Source organism: Lonchura striata, chromosome 1, assembly GCF_046129695.1.
Source record: "Lonchura striata isolate bLonStr1 chromosome 1, bLonStr1.mat, whole genome shotgun sequence".
Lineage (NCBI taxonomy): Eukaryota > Metazoa > Chordata > Aves > Passeriformes > Estrildidae > Lonchura > Lonchura striata.
The window spans coordinates 135,756,751-135,775,561 of NC_134603.1; the positions used below are offsets into that span (position 1 = coordinate 135,756,751).

The 18,811-nt window shown below is 39.5% G+C and overlaps 1 protein-coding gene across 1 annotated transcript in view; it reads right to left on the reverse strand.

Moving 5' to 3' along the window:
* The window catches only part of FAM171A1 (family with sequence similarity 171 member A1), an 86,649-nt gene that overhangs the window by 23,871 nt on the left and 43,967 nt on the right, over positions 1-18,811 (reverse strand). The window contains exons 2-4 of the mRNA XM_021551668.3: positions 13,100-13,327; positions 6,888-6,980; positions 1,778-1,936 (exon numbers count right to left, since the gene is read on the reverse strand). Coding sequence (XP_021407343.2) covers positions 1,778-1,936; positions 6,888-6,980; positions 13,100-13,327 — 480 coding nt within the window. The remainder of the gene's footprint in view (positions 1-1,777; positions 1,937-6,887; positions 6,981-13,099; positions 13,328-18,811) is intronic.

Below are 18,811 nucleotides of genomic sequence, written 5' to 3' on the forward strand. Positions count from 1 at the left end.
TCATCAGGAGAGTCTTCTACTACAGACAGAGGACATTTCACTTCTACTATACTGCATAATAAAATACATTACATTTACAGTCTGTGTTACACCATACTGAATACCCCAGTATTTGGAAGACAAGGCTCTTCTCAGTCTCTTAAACACCATTTCTTTGCCAGTCATTTTGGTCTTTTATAACACAGTTTTGCCTGAAAACTGAAAGTCAAATCCAGGGTCCCTGTGCTCAAGCAGAGGTTTCTGTCACGCAAGAATACAGAAGACTGAAAAACCTAAGACTGCAATTATTGTTTTATAGGGGGCTAGGAGGTAAAACAGGAGAAAGACAATACCCTGGTTGTGCAGTTCCCATGAGATGGGATCATCTGAAGCCTTGGCAAGACCTGTGATCACTAAATAAATGCAAGAATGGGAAACTGGGTTGCTGAGTACTTAGGAAAGATTTAGGAAAGAGGAATCCCACACACATTGCCAGCAGTTTGTTCAGTTGTTTTGCAGATAAAAGAAGATGAGAAAGTAGACAAATGAGGGAGATCAAATGCATTCCTTCATTTTAAAAAAGCTAAAGAGGTTTTGATCATGTCTGAGTATGAAAAGTCAGAGAAAACTGAAGGTTGAAGATGAGAATAGGGAAATGACAGGGAGGTAGAATGAGATAGGATAAGATGTGCTCACTGGAGCAGACAGAAGGAGTGGAGTAAGGTTGCAGACACATTTCTTGTTGTAATAGAAAAGGAGATGTGCAGATTTGTACAAAGGGAAGAAGGGGGAAGCTAGCAAGCTACCATTTACACACATGACCTAGCATTCAAAGTCACTTAGATCAACACATCACAAGTAAATGCATCCTGAGAAACAGCAGGGAGAGACCTCAAGGGGATATTCAGGCTGCTTCAAAGCAGGCTCAGCTATGCCTCTGCCATCCTCACAGGTTACTGTCTCACTCTGTTCAACACCCTCAAAAAAGTAATTCTACAGCTTACATTATTCCCACCATAGCAAGGTTTTCCTAATCACTAGTCTGAATCTCTCTTGCTACACTGCATGGCCACTGATAACTTTAACTCATTACAGGCACAGAAAACAAATTACTCTCCTTTTCACACCAGCCTTTTAAGAATTTGAAGGCTTCTGCTCTTTATTCTGCTATTCTTCTCTTACCTATGAAACACCAATTATTTGACTCAAGACTGAATGAAAACTGGAAAAAGACTAGCAGGCAGCCGCAGTCATAAAAATGTATTACAACTTTGAATTTAACAGTGGTTGTTTCTACTATGAATATTCATTGTTTTCTCTTTGGTGCTAGACAAATTTGCACATTTTGGCTACATTCAAAAGTATCCACAAAGCCATTGAAACAACACAGTATTAAAATCTTGATATGTAGGCATTTTATTTATTTTTAGAAAAAAATATTAAGAATTTTATGGCATCCTCAGGTTAAATTCTCTCTTGCTCCTTCACATTGATTTCCATCTTTTATGTGCACAGGCAGTGCATTTGGACACTCAGCTCTGAACTAGAAGTGTGACCAACTTGTCTGATCTCCCAAGGACAAGAGTTTTCATCTTTGCTATTCAGTGGCCTCATTTAAGGGATGGGAGACATTACCCTCTTGTTCACTGGAACAGCATATTGGTAGGGCAGTGGAAAATGTCATGTCACCCATATTTGAAAGAATGTTTGCTGGAATGGGGAATGGAAAAAATTATAGGATCAAAAGTCGAGCCCTAGACCAATATGAAATGAGAACAAAACCAAGGTAGTGGGTTACCTGTTCCATTTCCATCTAATCCCTGCAAATAAGGGAAACTGTCCACTTCCCAGGGTGAACTGGCTGCAGTCAGATATGCTGTCAAATCACTGTAGCTAGTGTTCTCTGGCAACTTCACAGATCTTCTCTGAAAGTGAACTTGTGGCTGAGTCCGTGCACCTAAAAATATTAAAAGTGACTTTATATCCAAGGTGGGCAGAATATTTAGGTGTTCATATTCATGGAAGCAATCTTACATTTTTTTCATTATAAATTGCAGCAGCTTGAGAAGGACAGAGACATCAGAAAGCTATTATGAAAGGCAGTCATTTTTTTACATTTTAGATTTATTTTGCAGTTTCCATTATTTCTCTCCAGAGCAAAATTGTGGAGGCACCTACTGTCTGAAGCTTTACTGGCTATGTTGCTTCTCCTCCACTTCCATTACATGCCTCGTTTAATTAGTAGAACTGAAACTAAAGCTAAGTTCAGAGGTAGGGTATGCAAAAGCATACCATGAACTGGAAAGCATCCAGTTCACCATATTCGTTCAAATTTTGTTTTCCCTGAAACAGCAAGATAAATGCAGTTTATAATTTTCAAAATTATTTTCTAAGAGATAGTTCTACCTATAGTCTCAATTAAGTTATGTAACTTCTGTAAAGCTTTGGCCATGAAAACTCTAGAACTGAGACTGATCACTACTGGAATCACTAGACTAAAAGATTAACTTGACAAACCTTGGGTGAAAAGATTTTCCATATTTCCCCACGCAAAGAACACATCTAAATAGAAACAGATTACTTGGCATGTAAGATTTCTCTCATTTTCTTTGTCTTGTACAGTGTTAGGGCTTCTTTCAAGCTCACTAGGTGTTAATTGAAGGGCCTTTGCTGCAACGTGATTTAAGACTGTTTCATGTACTATAGCATTTCATGTCTCATTTAAATCCCAGCTTATAAAGTCAATAGTCTTTTTCAAAGGATACTCACCATTAATACTGTTTAGCAACACACAGCAAGACTCCATCTGCAAGTTTGTGTGCACAACATGCAAATTAATTTTTAAATCAAAACCTATTGTATTCTCCAGAGCTCATTTTGAATACACACAGTACACTTCCCACACAGCACAAAATCAAGAGGCAAGCAGTTTTCTTCTTAATTCACATTGGACTATGTGATTCAAAGATGTCAACTTGAAACAATTTTGCATTTTTTCCCCCTTTAGTCTCTGGCAGCACTTTTAGGTTACATGAAGCTTCACTGTGAGAAAGAATAACGAGCTTGACTTCCTCCTAAGCTTTGTAACTACCACTGTCATTAACCTAGAGACTGGAATCTTTCTTGCATAATTTTCCAGCAAGAGTTCTAGCTGTGAGAAAACAAAACTTAACAGAACAAAATGTTGTATTGGCTAAGAAAAATGCCTGTGTACAGGAGTAAGCAGCCCCAAAGAGCTGATCATTTTTTTGCTGTCATTTCTTTGGTAATTCTGCAAGAAAAAACTATGAAATTGCTTTTATTTCTTAATTTCTTGAACATTTTAGTGTTTACAGCAGGCTCTCAATACTGGCAGTATCCTTAAGTGTTAAAAATCGTCATTAAACACCTGTGAGGCATGGTAAGAAATCTCCCTTATCTGATTTCTAAGCATAAATGGAAAACTATATAAAAGATTAAATAAATTGACTGCAACAAACTCAGGCAGGATTTATCTCCTGTGTGCTGTGCAAGTAGCAGTTTGCTGTGCCTCAGGGACTGATGTGCTCAGGCACTTTGGAACCCTCTGACTGCACTGCTGAGTGGGTTCCTACAGCCCATGGGTATACATATCCACAGTAACAACACAGGGTAAAAAAACCCACAACAAAGGAACTGGCCTTAGGATTATCACCAATAGTTCACTGTAAAATTGTAGGATTTTCTGCTGTTTAAATGTCTGGTTAAGATGCATTATTCAAGTTGCCAATAACTGGTGTTTTATTTCCAAAGATACAAACTAAGCAAAAATTAGAAACCAAGTAACTATTGTTGAGTCTGTAATACATTAGTTTGTGGGTTTTCTATTAAAAAAAAATTGATGGATTTTAGCACTGAGAGAGCTAGATAAGAAGGGTTTGGAAAGCCAACCTCAGTTCCTTCAATCCTACAAGCAGTACAAAGCCTTCTAATGGCTGAGTCCAAAACCTGGCAATAAATCTGCACACCAATGAACCCACCTATAAGCTTTGAGGGTGAAGAAACAGCCTCCTCTGTGACAGTACATACACAGACATTTAATACATCAGTGCTGAGTAGCTTATTCACACCCTAGAAAAACAAATTCCTCCATACTGATGTTCACCAAAAACCTGCCACTCACCCTGACTCTCCCTTCAGTTCCTCAGTTGGGTCTCCCATACCTGGCAAGACTCCAAATGGGCAGAAGACTGGGAGCTTCCAGAAGAAGGCGTGTGAGGAAAGCAGCTACCAAGGCTTTCACCTTCTGTCACCACCTTGCTGGAAGATAATCCAATGTTCTCCTTTATCAGAGGCCGTAGTGGATTTTGGGGCATATGTCTGGGCACAGATTTATTAAGGGAATTGGAAATGGTAGAAACTTGTACTGATCAGACTCTTAAAAATATTTTTTAAACAAGTGATCACTTATCACTGGGAGTGGGTTATTAGTATTGCTTCTATTACTGAAGATACCTATTTTTTACTTATAAAAACCAAGCACATTTGAGTGTAAAATGTGCATGTGAGCTCTTCCCACATGATATGTGCTGTGAAGTAAAGACTAAGTACTGATCTTACCTTCTTTAAACAGCCTCTTGTCAACACATCAGCCAGATTTAAATGCTGTCACCTCCAGTTTGCCAGTACACTCCTGAGGAAGTAACCTCAAGGAGTCCCTGTAAGGTACCTCTTGTCACACTACATATGTGACAAGTGGCACCACACCAGCATTTGAGGTTTAATCTATGTGAAGTAACATCTGAAGTCTCACCAATTCATGCTCTGATTGCTCATGGGTCAGAGACAGAGTCCCCATGCAGGTTCCATTCGCTGCACACTGAAATTCAGCCTGTCATTGTGCTGGCTTTAAATAACTTAAATGACCCAGGGGCTGGCAAGCCCCATCCCTCACAATTACTGACAGCACAGCAGTGGATTGTAATGCCATCCTGAAAATGAAGCTGCCTGCATCAACTCACACAAACTTCTCAACTGCATAATACATTGCTTGCTTGATTAATTATTCAAATGCAATTGGTAAGTTAGTGCACCAAGACAGGCCTTTCTTTCCCTTTGACTGGTGCTTCAAACACCAGTGTTCCCAGTCTGTTCCTGCTATAATGAGTTCTGGTTTGCTCTCAGTTTTACACTAAGGTAACTCCTGATCAGCTCTTTTGAAATAGCGTGAGGTTACTGGGAAGTAAATTAGAGAAATAACAGAGAAAAACTAGGTCACAAGGATTTTGGATGGAGACTAGAGAGGCTCCATTCAAATACTGGAACAATGTCTAGGCTGTCTTTCTTTTAGGCTTCATCACAAGAGAAGTCCCAGGAAAAGAAATGAGGACTGGACCCATAAAAAAGATTTTACTGGGCAGGACTGCAAGTTCAAATCCCAGTCCTTAGAATACTTCAGGTACCCCTTTCTTCCTTTATCCTTTTTTTCTGCTATCCCGTAGAAGTAGAAGCAGTTAAATTATTCTCATTAATATATATTGTTAACACATTGGATCAATATACTGAAGGAAAGAAGATTATGTTGAAAATATTTATGAGTCTCACTCAGCTGTTAAATGTCCCTCTAGTCCTTTAGCACCCCCTGTTTTTTTGAAGGAAGCTGTGAACATGAAAATACTGTTCTTTTCCAGTTAATTGAATAATATTAGCACATTTGCATAACAATAAGAATATTTAATACAGCATGATAATGGAATACTGTTGGTAAACAATGTTTCATGTCTTGCCTAATGGAATCCCTTGTGTTTTAACAGAGTTCACCATCCATCTAATTTACCCCATTAGACAATGTCCAGCTCTCAAACTGCACAATATATGTACAGCAGCTTTTTCTCCAGTTCCTTCAGAGCATTCCATCAGCTACCTAATTTGTTTAATGCATTTTCAGCTCCAGCCATATCTAGTGCTATCACTAATGAAAAGCCTATTGAGTCTGGATGGCTTCTAACTAAAAAATATGTTAGGAAGGCATAATTGTATTATTTTCTCTCAGACAGAACAAGGTTATCTTGGAATACTATTGAGGGCACTATTTCCTTGTTTATTAACTATCCAGTAGAGTTTAAAATTATGGAAAGCATAAAATTTATTCTGAATAAGACAGCATTTATGCCCAATAAGAGTGCCCAAAGGAAGGATATTCCCATGTTCTGATTCAAAGTATCTTTAAAATCACCTGTTCTTTATTAACAGACTTACCTCAGCCAGCACATTAGTTGGACTAATTTATGTCAGACCCCTAAGTCAAATGAAAATTTTATTCTTCCCTGTGCAGTTCAGAAAACACTGTTCCTCTAACTGATAACTACAGTTACTTTAACATCTGTGTTTAGTCCTACAAAAAGGTTATCTTAACTTTATTTTTCTAATACGGTGGGTTTCAATGTGTAGGACTTAGGTTTGCAGGCAGTCTGACAAGGGGTCCACACAGGCTATACAACAATGCAGATACAACAAAATTTTCAGTTTTCTATGCCCTAAACAGCTAATTCATGCACTCTAGGAAGCAAGAAAAAAAATAAAACCAGAGAAAAATCTTAGACATAAAGAACACCAGAAAATGTCTCCTTCAAGGATGGTTAAGTAAGGCTAGATGAAAAAACATCCAACAGACAGTTTAAGAAATTTAATCTCTAGCTCTCAAATGGCACACTAAAATCCAAACTCATTTATTACTGTGTAACTTGAATTCCCTAGTCACAGCAGTGAGGGATGAATTCAGCTATTAATTTGGTAAAACAATCCCACAGAGAAGCATTCCCCAGGGAATTCAGAACTCCCCACAGAACACCAGTCTCACTCACAGGACAGAGTTCAGAAAGCACTGCGCTGTCAGCCTTTTTCTTCAGTGTCCCTCAAATTTCAATTCTGACTTCCCAAAGCCAGCATACCTTGAAATCCTGAGACAATCTGGACTACATCATCATAGACCATGAGAGTAGCTGAGCGTTCAGGAAGAAGGCCAAGGCTCAGGGAAGAGAACACTGTGGGAGAGAAGCGGTTTAAGTGGCATATATTTAAATTCTTATAAGCATAATCCAATAACAACAGCGCTTACTTTCTTCACATTTTTGCAAAAGCAGGCCACCCAAACTATTAAAATCATATTGTATACATGACAGAAACCACATGCATTTTCTGAACCAAAGAGTTAAACTGCCAGAGTAACTACTGAACTAAACAAAATGTTCTACTCTTTGACTCCTGCACGTCATGCATGGTAGCTCAAAGCACTGGAGAGTGCAGTGTGAAGTAGGGTTTCATGCCTTACATGAAGCATTTCCCATCTCCACAGAAAGACAAGATATACATAAAGAGAACTGAAATGCTAACTCAGTCTGGCTGAGTTATTTTTCTGTGCAACAGCTATACTTCTTACCTCAGAAAGATTTGAATGAAATTTAAGTTTTAAGTACTTTGAGATACTTACATAAGTTATACAGAAATGCAAAATATGATGATTAAGTCTGAATTATTTGCTTTAAAATGCAGCATGTACTGAGTCACCACCCACACCAGAGAAGTGCTATTTACAGCAGAACTCCTGTCATCCTACCAGTGGTGTGAAAGAGGACAGATCAATGGTATTTGCTGCAAGAAGTCTACCTGCAAGGACCATCTTCCCCACTGGGTACTGACACTCCTTGTAGGGGGTTGTGTCAGTATGCACACACATCTTTGCAGAATGAAAAATAAGATATAATTTCATGCCAAGTTATTCAGTCCCAGAAGACCCAAAATATGGAAGGAATTAGCCACAGAGCCCACCTGCCTCCTGCAACTATGAAAACAGTAAGGAGCATGACTGCCTGCAGTCCACATGTGGCTTTCAAAGATAGAACAAGAGAAGACTAATGCAGACTAGTTATTTTTGGTAATAACTTGCTACTATTAATAACTAGTAATAACTGGGCAGCATCCCATACCTGAATGGGACTCTCCTAGTCTGAAGTAAACACAAGTTGAGGAAGGCATTCTCAGAAACAGTCAACAGAAGTACAACACAAACTCTTCTGATTTTCCGGAATTTTATGAACTTCCTCTAAATTAATACACATTAATGAATCCAAGAAACCACACAGATGTTAGCTACCAGTAGGAAGACTACACTATTTCTATTTTAAGAAATATATTCTCCTTTTAAAGAGCAGAAATTTTAGTGTTTGGGAGAAGTATGGGAGAAAGGAGAAAAAACTATGAGAAACACACTGAAAATAACTACCACCTAAAAGATAGTCTTAACAATATATACAATTATTAAAAGAAAAAAAAAAAAGAATTAGATATAATGTTATTGCAAGTACAGCTGGGCATTTTCTTTCCACTGCCCAAATGTGAAACAGATCTATACATTAGGCAGCATAAGTCAGAAAGCCTAGTGCAAGTAGCACTAAGGCCACACAATTACAAAATTTGTCTTTACTCCAATAACTTAATTTGTATGAAGAAAGCTAATATAATTTAGACACCCTGGGGAGCTCAATACAATCAACCATGCCAACATCTTCTTCCATATGTGCCAGACTATAACGAATATATAACCTCTAAACTTCCCTTGGGCTTTTCTGCACAATCTTTTCTCAGCATGACAATGACAGAAAGACACAGCTTTTAAGGCCAGAAGGATGACAGCGACGATCCAGCCTTATTCCTGTATAATTACAGCCTTCCTGAATTAATTATTGCTGCAGATTCAATAGCTGTACCAAAACTTGAAAACATGTTGTAGAAAAACTCCAATTTTATTTTACAGGTGTCCAGTGGTGAAGAACACACGACATCAATGTTCTAATAAATAATTATGAGGGAAGTTAAACAGTGTGCCTCTCTACCCATCAAAATTTATACAGGTTCGATTTCCAGCCATTTGATCTTCTTTTTATACAGGCCTGCTAGACAGAAGAATTCTCTCTTACCCGTTTCCTGTTCTCTATGAGGGCATTGATGGACTATGATCACATTACCCATGAACTTTCTCACTAATGAAGAAAATAAATTAAGCACTTTCAAGTCTTTCCCTGTATACTGCATTTTCCAATCTTTTAATCACCCCTGATAAAAGTCCACAGTTTTAAACATTCTTCTTGAAGCATGGATCCAGAGCTGGACACACATTTTCCTGAATGGCTATGCCAAGGACAAGTCCTGAAATACTATACTCTGCTTTCCCAGTTTTTAACTTTATTTTACAGGTAAACAATTCCAGATGAGCTCTCCTCTCCCAGAAATACCACAATAATCATCCTCCACTCCTAAAACTGTATTTCACCACAGTGAATACCATAGTTTTCTCTGACTGAGTGTCCTGGTTTCAGCCAAGATGCAGCTATTTTGTTCTCTGCTGTTGGTACAGGGCAGTGTTTTGGATTCCGCATGACAATGTCAGCAACACACCGATGGTGTGGGTGCTGCTGAGTCGTGCTTACCCTAAGTCAAGGACTCTGCAATTTTTCATATATTGTCAGTGAGAAGCTTCTCAAGAAGCTGGGAGGGAGCACAGCCAGGACAACTGACCCAGACTAGCCAAAGGGAAATTTCATACCATAGAATGTTGTGGCCAGTATATAAACTGGGGGAGTTGTCTGGCAGGGGTCACCTGCTGCTCAGGGATGGGCTGGGCAATTAATTGTATTGTGCATCACTTACTTTAACTGGGTTTTACTCCCCACTCTCTTTTGGTTAAGTCTCATTCTTATTATTCTTCTTATTATAAAATTTTACTTTATTTTAATTATTACACCGTTCTTCTCTCAACCCAGATTTTTGACCTTTTTATGATTCTCCTCCCCATGCCATGGAGGCTGGGGGTGAGGAAGCAGATTGATGGTACTTAGTTGACGACTGGAGTTAAACCATGACACTCTACCAACGTATTCTGAGCTGTGCTGTCTCAGCAACTCCCTCTCTTCATTGCATATGCTGCTCCAAAAGAAGTGTCCTTTTAAATAAGGCTAACCAGTCACAAACGTTTTCTTCCAAATTTTTTACGAAGAAAAATCTAAGCACAGTTAAGAGCAGACAGATGAACACATCTTCCATCATGAACACTTCAACAACTCAAGTGATGTTAAATTTATGAACTGTTAATAAGTGGAGTCATGGCTCTGCTGATAAATATTTTAATGGAAGAAGAGATCTTAAATCTTTTCCTCCTACCATTTATCACTATGTAAACAAATAATCCTTCTGCTTAAGCAGCAAAGAGGTAGTAATTATTTTTGTTAATATAAGAGAAGTTAATTTCTGCCAAATTATAAGAACAGAAAACCCTTGATGTTTACTCCTTGGAGGTACTACAATAATATCACAAGTTCAGTGGATGCAGAGCTTTTCAGCATAACACTATTACTAATGCATATTGCCTGTGATAGAGGAATCCTGATCCTTTGGCCAAGTTCTGCTACAGGACGTTACCACCCTTTAGCTTTCAAACCTACCTGCTCATGTTTATAATTTTCCCATTTGTGGTAAAATGGCCATAGTTCATTTACCACAGCACACAGGATGGCACATCAGCTTAAATACTGCCCTGGGTGGAATGCTTCTCAGAATGGGGGGATCTGCTCTGCGGAGGACAGCTCCTAGGACTGTTAACAAGCATTTCTGGGAAATGAGGATGCAGCTGTACGGGTGTGCCCAGACTGCACACTGCAGAATGAAGACTGAGATATGCTGCCTGTTCCCCATCATTCAAACCACCTTAAAAATAACAACAAAACAACTTGAACATTTTTCCAAAGTTCTATATTGTGCTCATTAAAAGCATAATAGGTATTTAAATACAAACAGTCCTTGGAAAGTTTTTTAAAGACTAGAGGCGTCTTAGTCAATACGAAATATAAAAGCTTAAGTATCTCACCTTGTATGTCATGTACCTTTTCAGGACTAATTAAAAGAACAACCCTATTAAAGCCTATTAAATTATCTAGTTGTAACTTGCTTCTATTATCAAAGAAAGGAACAAGTTCAAGGTACAGAGAGCAAAATAAAGGACTCTCCTTCCAATTAAATCAATGGCAAACTATCTACCAGTTTAAGCAGGGGATGATCAGAGGTGAAACGAATCTACTTTCAGAGCTAAGCTCACATTTCAGCCATGGAAAGAAAGATTTGTGGAACCTATTCAATTACTGCTCTTTAACTTCAATGATTAGCTAAAAAAAAAATGCCCTGTTTCATTCCCCTCCCTCAAAATCAGAATTTAAGAAAAACAACAAGCGAAAAACTAACCAAACTCCAGGCTATGGAAGAGTACATTTCATTCAAAAGTCCTAAGGTATAAGCCAAAGACAAGACACAAGGCAAAGTTATTGCATACTTTCATCATTTAAAAGCACATGAAGTATGCTGAGAAAGCAACACTTCATCTTATTTAAAGAGAAGAAAACTCAAAGGAAATTTCTAAAGAGTCACAGAACCATTACGGCCGGAAGGGACCTCTGTATGTCACCTCTTCCACCAAGCAGGAGTTGTCCAGTTGGGTTCTGAATGTCTTTAAAGGGGGACATTTCACAACCTTTCTGCATGACCTATTCCAGTTTTGCTCTTGTAACAGGGGAGGGGTGGGTCAGAGACAGAGACCACACACACCCAAGGTCCCTGTGGCAATAGTGAGACCTTTATTGTTTGAACCCAGCTTTATATGGCAGGTTTGAAATATCCCAGTCTATACTGCTTTTAACACCTCCCAGTTTCCTGACCAGTGAGATGTCTGCAGCTTAGGAAGTTCATGAGGTAATCTGATCATAGTCCATTGGTGACTGGTTGAAGTCCCTGTGTGTCAACCCAGGGGCCAGTTTATATAACCAGGCTGGGTTTCTTACTTATAACTGAATTAATTGCTCAGCCACAGACTAGCTGTGACAGCTGCTGTAATGAATTGTTGCCTTTTACTTATTTGAAACTCTCTTGACTGCAACTCTTTCAGTTGCATCTTATTCTTCCACCACACCCAAAAGAGCTTGACTTAGTCGTTGCTATTAGCTCCATTAAGTAGCTGAAAAACAGTGGAATACAGTATATAAAATGTGGAAGAAGGAATTCTTATCTGAAGCAAGTGAAAGCAGATAAGTAAACAGCACATTGAAATGCCTAAAGCATAGTTCTGGGTTTGAAGAGATTTATGTTCCTTTCCCCTTCTGAAAATACATTTGCTACTCGACCTTGCAGCAAGTCACGCAGCCCTTCTGGCTATGTTGATATTAATAAATAAAATGGAGCCAAAGCATGGAATTCAACACTGCCCTGGGAACATATACACTATTTAAATACTAGTGCACTTAAAACCTCACCTGCCTTTGGCCCTAATTATCAAACCTGAGGCGTGTGTTTAGGTGTGATTTGGGTATAATACAAGCCTGGGACCATTCCCAAATTAAATGGACCCTAATTGGAGCTGAGGATTACAAGAAAGGTAGATGAAACTCAGGATATGATCTTCATATAGATGTTACATCTCGAGTTTTGAAAGCCACCCTCAATCTGTTCTTTTTAGCAGTCAGAAATAGGCTTCATGACTCAATTTTTCCTCTCATGTAAGGTTCTGAGGCATTCTGATAAAAACTAACACACAAGTATTATTGTTATACTTGTTTGCCTGTGGAAGAAGCAAAGCCATGCTAATCAAGTTAGTAAAAATCCTTATATTTGAATAACATAACTGCAGATTAAAACAGGTTTTTTGACATGGCTAAGAGCTAAAAGACCAGGACATTTTTGTACACTACAGCCTATGTGTGTAAGAGATGCTATACCTTGGAAGAGAAGCAAGAGTACATCACAGCTGCTAAAACAAGGTTCTTGGAAACAGAGTTCCCATAAAGAAAAAGATCTGGAATAGATTTCTATTTTCTATGGAGCTGGAGGAGCACCAACAGTTGTTTGAAAATTGATGTAGCACTGTATTTAGGACCTCCAGAATGAGAATGAACCTCTGCTCAGCCTTGATGCTGCAGTTTAACTTAGGAAGAAATGTTACTATTTTTGAAACGTGCAGATGTTTCTCCTCCCACCCAGGATCTCAAGTATTGAAACACATCATACAAAACTGGAGCTTCCTTTAGATGCAATATCTTACCTCAGAACAAAAATAAAGGTCTCTTACCAGGCAATCTTACAGGTTTCCATGGTGCAGAATTTGGCACATATGCATGTTTACTAGCAGTCACTATCAGCTGATTGCCCAGCTTATACTGAAACTTGAGGAAGGCGGTGCCATCTGCTCCTGAGGTTCCAGATGCAATGGAGATCTGGTTGGTAAAAATCTCAATGAAGGCTTCAGTTACTGGCTGATGAGTGCTGGCATCGCTTACATGGACCTTCAGCGTTACTTCTGTAATGACAAACAAACACAGTGATTATTGTCTGAAAAGCTTCTGTGGGAGGCAGCAGTTAGAACAGGCTGACACACCAGGGACTGTAAAGACACCAGCTCTGACATTGTGGTGTCATGTACCATGTACCACTTCTTATACTCTCCTGAAGCTCTCCATCTCAGGCAGTCACTCTTCAGAGACACTGCAGATTCTGCTACAAACTAGACCAGGTCCTGAATTATTGCCTACAGCTAATTTCAGCTGTGGAGGCACCTATCTTCCACCTGTGACCCACATGCACCTGGGCAGCAAATCTCCAGGCAGACAACACTCCCTTTGAGGGGCAAAATGTCAATCATAGAGTACTGCTGTACTGTGCAATTCCAAATGTGTACTATCAAACATCCTGTGGCAGTCATGGACAGCAGGGCATGGAAACTCTCTGTAAGGTCCCTGCCTTGCCATGCCTCTGCTCCAGCCAGCCTTCTCCAGCAGCAGTGGGGAGAGGGAAAGGCTGCAAGGGGGGTTTGCTCCTCACTCCTCCGCAAAGCAATTCTCTCTGTGTAGCAATGGAATGGAGGAAATCTGCTGTGATGAAAGCCAAGGAAGAAAGTGGGCAATAGAGCAGGCTGTGCTGCAGTTGGGTATTTTCAGCTCTGGTGGGAGAGAGTGCCCCAGCTGGCACAGGACTTCCTTGGTGATGTGTAACCAAGGTGGAGAATTCCCACAGGATCATGTCCATGTCCTCAAAGCACAGAACAACCAGGTGGGAGTGCTAGCAGTGACAGCAGCAGCCCTGACACTACTGTATCACCTGTCCCCACATACTACTGGTGAGAAGCAAAGAAGTGATGGTTAAGGCAGTCAGGAGAATCATACATCCTGCAGATATGCAGTCTGAAGACAACACAATTGACTACATTTTTTTCTTTAGTAATTTGCCATTTTTCCAGAAACTAATTACTAGTTTAAATGTTTCCAGATGTACAATATTTGTCCACTCTGGGCACTATGACTAAACCATGCATTGTGTCACCAGGCTTTTGTTACATAAAATGGAGTGGCTTGTGCAAGACAGTCCCTCTGGAAGGCATTCTTCTGTATCTATGATTACTTTTCTGTTCCTACAATAGTTCAATTGCCTCATGCTCTAAAGCAGCAGCTGTTGCCTTCCTGCAATAACTATGACTTAAATGCAATGCTGTGTTGAAAAGACCCAGCAATGATCTACTGCTTCCACCAAGACATTTCTTGGGCTCTTTTCACTTCCAGTTGCCTCTTCCTCATAAATGAACACCTCCCTCCCTCTTTTCTCTCCAACTCTCTCCTTTCTCTCATTCCCATCATAATATCTGGAAATTCTGTTGTTCTTGCATGAAGTTCCCTATATCAGCTTACTCCATTGCCTAAGGTAGTAGATCGTATGTTGCAAACTCCCTTTTTGTGTCAGGAACCTTCAGCCTTTCACAGCCAAGATCCTCCTACTCCATGTGCAAACATTCCTGCATGTGATGCCCAGGAAAGAGGGTATGACCTCCTGTTCATATATATTCAGAAACATTACACTGATTTCTACAGAACAGTCCTGGTGGTACAGTTCTGTTCTGTTACTAATGCCTTATAAGAACTTACTGTGGTTTAAGCCCTAAGACAGCAGGACATGACACCAAGAAGAAAACACTGAACTTAACAAAATGTTTGTGGCAAGTTTCAATAGTAAAATGACACAACTGAGTATGGGGAGAAACACACTGTAACAACCTAGAAGTTTAAAAGGACACGAGGACCTAATACAAAGTATCATCACATCTGTCCTAAGGGCGTTCCAGCCAGAAAGATCAGTATCTTGGGCCCTTTCATAAGCAGAGACCTTCTCTCTGAATCCTACAGTACTGAAAACATCAATATCAAGCAGACCTGAACAAAAATCCCATTAAAGAAATTAATCATCATCGCAGTCATTGCTTTAGAACTTGGCAATGGAGGATGCCAATTTAGATGGGATCAGCATGAAATATATTCCAGCTATTAAAGATTCTGGACTTCTTCCCAGTTTTGCATTTAGTAGTCAAAGGAAGCAAAGTACACTGAAAAGCAGTGTCCACATACTCTGGTGCCCAGTACAGAGGGCCTCCTTAAAAACCTTGCCTTGACCACCAAGCAACTTGTATATGTGAAAGGAAGCCACATTAATCAATGAAGGAAAACATATATATTAATGTATTTACACACATGAGGACAACAAATAATGCAAGTTCTCATTTTCAAAGTGGAGTGATATGCTTAGATCCAAAGCCAGATAGGTGTGCTCTTAGCATTTTTCACTTTGAATTTCCTAGCAAAGAATGCAAGAATAGATGAGGTTAAGAATAACGGGTGATGCATTAAAGAAAAAGCAAGAGAACAGGACAAGCTGAACATTGCCATTAGCAATTTCAGTAACATGGAAATTCAGCCTTCTCTAAAAGCAACCACATATAAGAAGGAACCAGGGAGCTCTGGAATATTAAATAATATTTAAGGAAGAGGGTAAGAAAACAACAGAAGTATCCTATCAATTTAATTCCTTATATACATCCAAGATTCTAGAAAAGAGACTACTACTAAAACTGATTATGAGAAAAAACCTAAGATTTTCCTGTATACACAAATCCATCTTTCTCTTCCCAAATTGGAGAGCTAGCCATGGGTATCTCCAATAGGAAATTTCTTTATCTCCCACTCCATAGCTATGTACAGGCTTCTGTCTGCATACTTCTCTCTTTCTGCATCCCTCTCTCTTTCTGATAAGGAAGGACAGGGGGCTTCCAAAATCCTTCTTATAAACAGAAATGACAAAGGCAGACCCAAGACAGAATGCTGATGTCCTGAAAGGCAGCATATTGGAACTGCTGTTCCAAACCACACAGTCCCTAGATCAGACACTGGGCTTGTTTTCTCCTTTTTGATATTTAACATGTTTTTTTTCCTGAGCAGATAGATAAAACCCTAGCAGCCTGACCAATCCTAATTCCTTTTCATGTGTTATCTTCCCTGACAAACATGTGAAATGTATACAACTTGCTTAATTCAGGGCCTTCTCCCACGCAACAGCTCCTTTTTCTTATCTAATGCAGCAGTGAAGTCAGGAACACTAAACCTACGTTATCACTGTAATTTCCAAAGCAACTGAATGATTAAAAGCTTAAAACCAGAAAGAATTTTTGAAGAAAACATCCTCTCAAACAGTGGCGTAATGAAAACAACCTATAAAAAGAGACAGCAAGTTTCAGAATTGCTAGGATATATTCAGGCACTTCTTGCAGATCAGAGGAACTGAAGAAGGGAATTCAGACAGCAGAGTAGGACAACAAGTGACCCAAGATCAGTCTGATCTCTAAGAAGTAGGGAAGTCTTAGATTGAAAGACTAGGTATACTAGATGAAATCAACTAGAAGCTGTTTAGAAGACTTACTTTAAATTAAGGAATAGAATATTTAAAATATCTGGCAAACTTTTTAGTTGGAACTCTCGGCAAACAGTGGGTATAAGGCAGGTACATTATTCTTGAGTTTTGCAGCCTACACAGCAAGGAGCTCACACAGAATTAAAGACACATGGACTCAGAGAAGAAGCACAGCTGCAGATGAAGGCAGGGAACTGAAAGCACTGCAAAAGATGAACTGCTAAAGGGAAGCCAAACCTGCTTCATTCTCATACTACTGTATATACAGTAGAAGTATTTGCTAAGTTCTGCAGGAGCTTTGTTCTGTACTGCTAGTGAGGTCCTGGAGGGAGGAATGGGACATAAAGGTGAAGAATGCTGAGCCTTCCTCATTTAAGAGCAAAGCAGAGATGGTTGAGGTGATAGACCCTGGGCTGAGGAACTCACCCAGGGCAGCTGTAGTCTCTCTCACTTCCCCAGACAAGCCAGCCACAGTGAGGACAGGCTATGCTTGAGCCATAGCCCTGTCTGATGCACCTGGCTCCTGACTGGTGTGGTGTGAATGTGTATTTTTCAGACCTCATCTGTCTGGCATGTACTTCCCTGTTGGCTGGTGGGCACAGGTACAGAGGCAGAGTCACTTGTCTGCACCACTGTGTGTGTTCTGCCATTGTACCCTTACAGCAAAGATTCAAGTCCAAAACAAGAAGCACTTACAACTGTCATTTCCAGGAGAAAAAACACAGGTAAAAACACCCTTTCTGGAAGGGCAAAAAGTCTGTGTCTCCCTGTTTAGAAGTGCAGGTAGGAATGGGCCACTCGCAGATGTTAAATAGAGCAACCCTTCAACTCTGCTTCAAGAATTCCAAAAGAAAAGAAGGTTAGTGGGAAAAGAGCAAATAAAACAAGCAAATGGAAGGACAAATTCCACAAAAAGATCAAGGCTTATGTATAGGTATGCTCAAGCAGGTCTACTGTAAATCTGTTCTCTTATAGTCCTTTGTCTTCTTTTAAACACTAAACCTCCTGCTTTTCAAATGAGGGCAAACCAAAACTACTAGTTATTGTGAAAACAGCTGCTTAAGTGCAGCACCCTCCTAGTTTTCTAGTACTAAATTTATTGTAAGCTATATAAAAAACTCCAGCATCTTCAAGGTTATAATATGGGAAAGTGAAAAAAAAGACCAAAAAAAAAAAAAAAAAAAAATTCCTAAATGGCAGCATTCCAATCCAGAATCCCATCTGTCTTCTTAATCTGATTTTTGAGATTTTACTAAGTTTAAACATTCTCTGAGCAATCCTTCCTGTGCCATCTGCTCTATGAACTCTACTGCCTCTCCTGAAATACAATTAACCTTAAGAAAACTATTTCTTCACTTGTAATCCTTTCTCATACTCACAACTGCTCTTTACATTGCTGTGACCTCTCAGTTTGCAAATGGTTTCCTTCAGAACTGCCAGCATCACTGCTGTCTTCTATAACTGAACTCTTGAAAAGTGAAAAGCACTGGTTTTAGGTGGTTTGGGGTTTTGTTTGTTTGTTGTTTTTTTTTTTTTAAGTCAGTTATTACACAGAAAATAAAATCCTAAATAACCTGAGCAAAGGCAAACTGTCAGATTCCACATACTGGAATAAACACAGAAAAGTTATGACACAGATTGAAAATCCAAGATCACAACCCTGTTTAGATCCCAAGCCTGCAATTTGGTTTCTGTGCACACACCCCTCTGTCAGGCAGACTCCCACTGACGTCTGCTGGACAGATGATCTCTTTTGGGAACAGGCTGACACAGGCATCTGCGATCACTTGGCTTTTCCTTTGGGGGTCCCTTGTTCATGGACAATGTCAGGATATCACCAAAGAAAGAGATATTTTAATTACCTAGGTTTTGATTAGAAAAAGAAAGCTTCCTGCTCATTTAAAAAAAGCCATTATGAACTTTATGTAAAATTGTGTCCACTGCTCTGAACTGAGCTTACTGGCAACATGCCTGGCTTTGAATCCTATGTGCCAAATGGATAAGCCTTTCTGTCTCTTAACCTTTTGCCCATGTGTGAGGTCAATCCTCAGCCAAA